Source organism: Rhododendron vialii, chromosome 6a, assembly GCF_030253575.1.
Source record: "Rhododendron vialii isolate Sample 1 chromosome 6a, ASM3025357v1".
Classification (NCBI taxonomy): Eukaryota; Viridiplantae; Streptophyta; class Magnoliopsida; order Ericales; family Ericaceae; genus Rhododendron; species Rhododendron vialii.
In genome coordinates this window covers 5,134,059-5,140,058 of record NC_080562.1, presented here as the reverse complement: position 1 = coordinate 5,140,058, position 6,000 = coordinate 5,134,059, and the positions used below count along the sequence as shown (strand labels likewise).

The window sequence follows — 6,000 nt, the reverse complement described above, 5'->3', positions numbered from 1 at the left end:
AAATATTAAGAAAATAAATTACACAATTAGCTTTAAACTTCTCACATTTTCTTCCGTCTTTTATCTTGCGTAAGTACTAAGGAAAGGGTAATAGGAGTAAATTAGAAACAATACTATTATTTTTCAAACTTTAATAATATTTACACCAAATTTAACCTCTTCTCTCCATCTTAAATTTTATCTTTGAAGTACTTAGAAAGAAATTTAAAAATGGCAAAGAAAAGGTATGAACAACGAAAGAGACTTTGTTCAATTTAAATAGGTCTTTAAGCCGAGGATTTTTTTCCCTATTTGAGCTACACTCGTCTAGCGAAGCTTTTTCACCATAACATTCTACCTCTCATAAGATTCCAAGTGTCATTATTTCACAAAAGCATAATTATAAAGGAGCATCAACATTATTATGGGAAGAAAAAATACTAATCCCACAAAAATAGCCTATTATCTAAAAAATGTTTTCATACTTGTAAAAAGAAAACAAGAAGAAGCAAGAAGGATTCATTATTGTCAGGCCTGTTTAATTACCCATAACTTTTTTTCCTTCCAAATTTTTATATTTTTTGATTTCCTAGTATTTTATTCTTTGAAGAAAACAGGAAGAAACAAGGAGACTTCCCCCGAAAGGGCACATAAAAACCCCATAGCTAGATTCCCCCTCCCCCATCTTCTTGGCGTTCCCTTTCCAATTTCTCTCTCCTGAGCCCCTCTCTCTCTCTCTCTCTCATCGAGAGATCGTCTGGGACTCACCAGCTTCCGCAACTCCCTCTCCTCCTCTTCTCTATCATCACCCACCCTCTCTCTGTCTTATCAATTCCAATTCTCACTTACCTCTCAAGTTGACTCTCAAACCTTCAAAACCCACTCCCCATTTCCTCGAATTCTAGGGGTTTCTCTCTCTCTCATCGCCAGATCCCAACCAGCCCATCTAACCCCACCACACCCATGGCGATCCGGTTCACCGTCACCTACTCCGGCTACGTCGCCCAAACCCTCGCCTCCACCAAAACCACACCCTGCCGCCTCTTCCAGGAATGCTTCCTCGGCTCCCGCTCCCGCTTCCTCTGCCCCACCCAAAACCCCGAAAAAATCGATCCCAAATCCAGCTTCCGTCCTACATCATCAGCATCGTCTATGTACTCGACTCTCGCTTGCGAAATCCTTGGAGGTCAGAACTGTAATTCCTCCCCGATCGTCGTGGGTTTGGTCTCCCTATTAAAATCCTCGGCTGGGGTATCCGGGCAGTCGACTTTGGCGATTTCTCCGTTCAAGGCGTCGTCGATCGTTCCGTTTCTGCAAGGGTCGAAGTGGCTGCCGTGCAACGAGCTGATTCTGGGTTCGGCTATAACTGTAGCGGATCAAGGCGGGAGGAGGACCGGCGGAGGAGAGAAGGCGGCGAGGGAGGTGTCGGAGGGGGGCGTGAGCGCAGCGAGGAGCAGTGGTTGGCTTGGGAGGCTTTTGAATTTCGGGGCGGAGGATGCGAAGGCAGTGTTGACGGCGTTGACTGTCACGATTCTGTTCAGGTCGTCGTTGGCGGAGCCGAGGTCGATTCCATCGGCTTCGATGTATCCGACTCTGGATGTGGGTGACCGCGTTTTAACTGAGAAGGTACAAGTTTGTTAAATTGATTGTTCTTTTGTTGAGGTTCTATTTGTTAAGTGTACATGCCTCATTGGTAACATGAAAAGTTTGGTCGGAATGGACCTTGGTATATAGTACATTTTGATGGATGGAATGAAAGATTACAAGAAATGTGTTGGCATCTGCTGTTTCCTTTATTGTTTTGATACCTCGATATCGTATCAATGAATCATTAGGGGTGTAAACGAGCCAAGCTAGCATCGTAGTGTTCGAGAGCTCGGCTTGTCTATGAAACGAGCCTAAAACTCGAGCTCGAGTAAACAAGCCTGGGCCTGACTAATTTACATAATGAGCCTCTTTCAACGAGCTGAGCCTATACAAAGGAGCCGAGCTTATGCGAGCCGAGCCGAGCTTTTGAGTGTCGAGCTCGGCTCGTTTAGTAAACAAGCCTAATACTTGAGCTCAAGCTTTGCTCAATCACTAAATGAGCCGAGCCAAGCCTTAATGAGGCTCGTGAGCAGCTCGGTTCGTTTGCCATCCTATCAAGGATTGACTAATCCAGGATCAATCCCTCTATCCACTAGCGGGAGCGCAATTCAACTGGGTCAAAGTCTTTGCCTTGCATAGACTTGGCTCAGGAGTTGATAGCATAAGATTTGAACCCAAGACCAAAGGCTTCCTTACGTCCCTATTGGCATGTGACTCACTGCGCCAACATGCAGAGTGTTAACAACTGTCATTACTTTTTAGCATTAGAGTCGTGCAGTTTGGGCAAAACCATGTTGATTCTTGTCAATATCATCATATAAGGAGCCAAAACTAATTTTTGAGCATGTCAAAAGTATCATGCGTCCAATAACCGTTCATATATTCTTCACTATCACAGCTTCAAACTTGGTTTTTTCAGGGGAATATTGAAGTGGACAATTCTATTCCAATTTCTTTGAGTGTGTGATTCACTCTCTTACTGAAAACCTTTTTGAAGGCATAGACCGATACCTAGTCTATTAATTTTAAGCTATCCTTCTTTTGAGAGTATATATTATGTGATTGTCCATAAAGTGTATTCATAAATTTAATGGTTCATGCGTGCTTGTTCTTGCAGTATAAATAACACTTGTGCACCTTTTGCTTTGTGAACTTTTCCTGGAATTATGATAGATGGAAGTAGATGTTTCACTTGGTTTGTAAGTTTAAGTTATGTGGGATAAAAAAGGGGAGCCTCCTTAATTCTTTGAGTTTTCATATTGTTTTTATCTGGTGTGTCAGGTTTCATATTTCTTTAGGAAGCCTGATGTTTCCGATATAGTGATATTTAAGGCGCCCCCAATTCTTCAGGTCAGTAATGAGTTTGCAAAGTGCTTAAATTACAATCTTTTAACCAATTCATTAGAAACTAATACATAGGATGTTCTGATTTGGTGATGCAGGCAGTTGGCTATAGTTCTCGTGATGTTTTTATAAAACGAATTGTTGCGAAGGAAGGGGATTACGTTGAAGTAAGAAGTTCTCTCTTATAACTGAAAATAAGACATTGCCTCGTCTTGATATCTAAATATCATGTGTTTCTATGCTTAATAGGTGCGTGATGGTAAGTTACTGGTGAATGGTGTTGTGAAAGATGAGGATTTCATTTTGGAGCCCCTTGCTTATGAAATGGATCCAATTGTAAGGATTTGTGGTTCTTGTTTTCTTGATGCCAATTTCTTATCCTCAGCCCCAAACTATTTATTACGTTGGTCTGAAAATCATTGCAAATTAAATTTCTGCAGATTGTGCCTCAAGGTTATGTGTTTGTAATGGGGGACAACCGCAACAACAGTTTTGATTCCCATAATTGGTAATTCCTTGCAATCAGTATGTATTTCCTTCTTTTTTTCTGTAGTTGCGCTGTTCCGTAGTTTTCTCGCCATGAAACTTTTCATGGATGCTGAATCCAAAACACAGAAAATTGAAGAAGATTAGTTAACAATGTGCATCTATTATGGGAGAAGATTTGTTTTGACATGTTACTTGCGCCTTTTTTTCAGGGGTCCGCTACCAATCAGAAACATCGTTGGTAGGTCGCTGCTTCGTTATTGGCCCCCCTCCAAAGCCTCCGACGCTATTTATGAAGAACCAATAGAAGATGATGCAGTGGCAATCTATTGACCTCTTCTTGAAAAACCGATCTTTGCTCTACCCCTCACTACCCAATCCATTATATCATGTTACAAGGTCACTACAGGAAGAATGCAAAACCTATTTTACCATCCGAGTAATCTATATCTGCAATTGTTTTCTTTCTTTTAACTCAATATTGAGCATCTGTAAATATTCCGACTTCCGAAGTCTTGGGCATCCCAAATCATTGCAACGATGAGTTTGTGATAAGATGTCGTCAATGTTTGGTTTTGCATTCTTCCTGTAGTGACTTTAAAACATCGTTGCAATGTAGTGGCTCAATTTTATCATGTTTTAAAGTCACTACAGGAAGAATGCAAAACCAAACATTGACAACATCTTATCACAAACTCATCGTTGCAATGATTTGAAGTGGGAATACTTACGGATGCTCAATATTGAGCCAACAAAAGGAACACAATTGCTAATATAGATTACTTGGATGGTAAAATAGGTTTTGCATTCTTCTGGTAGTGACCTTGTAACATGATATGATGGATTGGATAGTTAAGGGGTAGAGCAAAGATTGACATTGAAGGGCTCTGTCTCCCTACAAATTTGTTGTAGAAAATTTTGTGATGTTGTTAGAGCTGAAACAAGTTAAATAGCTGAGATCAGTGGTACCCTATGGTAAAGATTCTTCATTTTATGACATTAAAGGAAGGCTTGTAAAGCTCCTTGCAGTTGTTCACTTCTCTAATTTCTGGTGTGCCTGCATTGTGAGCCAGTTGCTTTTGAAGTAGTAATACAATTGAGTTAACCTTTTTTATGTTCGACGAATCCATGAAGTGATGTATTTGTGCATTGGGTACTACTATTTCATTTGGCATGTGCATTTTTGTCGTCTTGGTTTGTGCAAAAACTAAAAAGTATCATAGGTTCTCTGGTATGCGGTGCTCGGGGTCGCCCGAGGGAGAAAAGGAAGCTCAGCATATGCTTTTGAAGTCGAGCTAGCTCTCTCTTATGTAGCAGCTCTTCAGTGAATTCCCAGTCTTGGAGTTCAGACTGGAAATCAATCCTGTCCAGACGATGCGCACTCTTGATGGGCTCAGAAATGTGAATCCAGGGAGGCCGGGGATGTCCCGGCCTGGCCATTTTTTTCTTTTATTGACTTCATGAAACCCACAAGTCTAAACTCCAACAGATGTTCTATGTATGATATAATGTTCTTGATCATTCCCTCTCTCCTTTTTCTTTCCCCGACTCTCCTTTCCGAGGGGATCGACCGATCGAGTATCTTAGTAGAAAGAGGAATGTTCCATCTAGTCTCAGTATTCTTTCTTGCTCAACTCAGCATGCATTTTAGAGTGTTGTACGTGCGTGAGCCGATGGAACTTCGATGGTTTCGTTCATGTATCGTTACAGCATAACGGCGCTCCAATATCAATTGAATAATTACTTGTGTTTCGTAAGCTTCGTTTTGGCATCTGAATGCAAGTATGTGAGCTTATTTTGAGTACTCCATTTTATAACAAGTTATGATGATTAGATGCTTAATTATTAATTAGGAAGATGCGTGGAGGATTCTTTTTTTTTTTTTGAATATGGTGGAGGATTCTTCAACTCGCTGTAATTGAATTTTTTCTACTTTAGTGCTTGTTTTGTTTTCTTTAATCTTAGAAGAAGAAAGACACATGTAACTACACTTTTTCGAAAGGAAAAAATCTAATTTGTTTTACAGTTCCTAATTCATTTGCCTTACGACTATTATATGAGAGAAGAAGACATGTTATTTATAATTTAGCCTACAATTGTTGAGCTATTACAGTCGGCTGAAAATCATACACAATTGTTTAAGTGGACCATCTTTTCATCTTTTGCATTGCTTTCATTCGGTTGTTAGACGTGTTCTTTACCTTGTTAATACTAGAGGCCGGCAAAGCCGAATTTTGCATCTTTTGACACTATTGAATCAAAACAATTTTTGACCGAATATGCCCAATAACTTCCCGCATGCCCGGCCTCTAGCAGGTGTAATTGAGGCCCCTAGCTTTTGCAAAATATTTGGACCTAAGACGTGAAAATAGGCAGTTCAAAAAAAGAAAAAAAACCAGACGTGAAAATAGTGCGGCCTTTTGGGTTATAATTTAAAAATGACTGCCCAGAATGTGTTTTGATAATTAATACCCGTCAAGGGCATGCTGAGAACATTTGTTAATGAACAAAATATCCTTGGCGGGTATTAATTATCAAAACACGTCATTGGCCATCATTTTCCCTCAATAATACGGGGCTTATGGGCTTCCCCTTCGGGAGACA

The 6,000-nt window shown here is 40.4% G+C and overlaps 1 protein-coding gene across 1 annotated transcript; it reads left to right on the top strand.

The window, feature by feature from the left end:
* Window positions 1–644: 644 nt before the first annotated feature.
* On the top strand, window positions 645–4,545 carry LOC131331132 (probable thylakoidal processing peptidase 2, chloroplastic). Its single transcript, XM_058364976.1, has 7 exons — window positions 645–1,605; window positions 2,848–2,916; window positions 3,009–3,077; window positions 3,160–3,246; window positions 3,351–3,418; window positions 3,609–4,014; window positions 4,196–4,545. Exons 1-6 carry the CDS (start codon window positions 943–945, stop codon window positions 3,727–3,729), a joined length of 1,077 nt encoding a protein of 358 aa, XP_058220959.1. The 5' UTR covers window positions 645–942; the 3' UTR covers window positions 3,730–4,014; window positions 4,196–4,545.
* The last annotated feature ends 1,455 nt before the right edge of the window (window positions 4,546–6,000 follow it).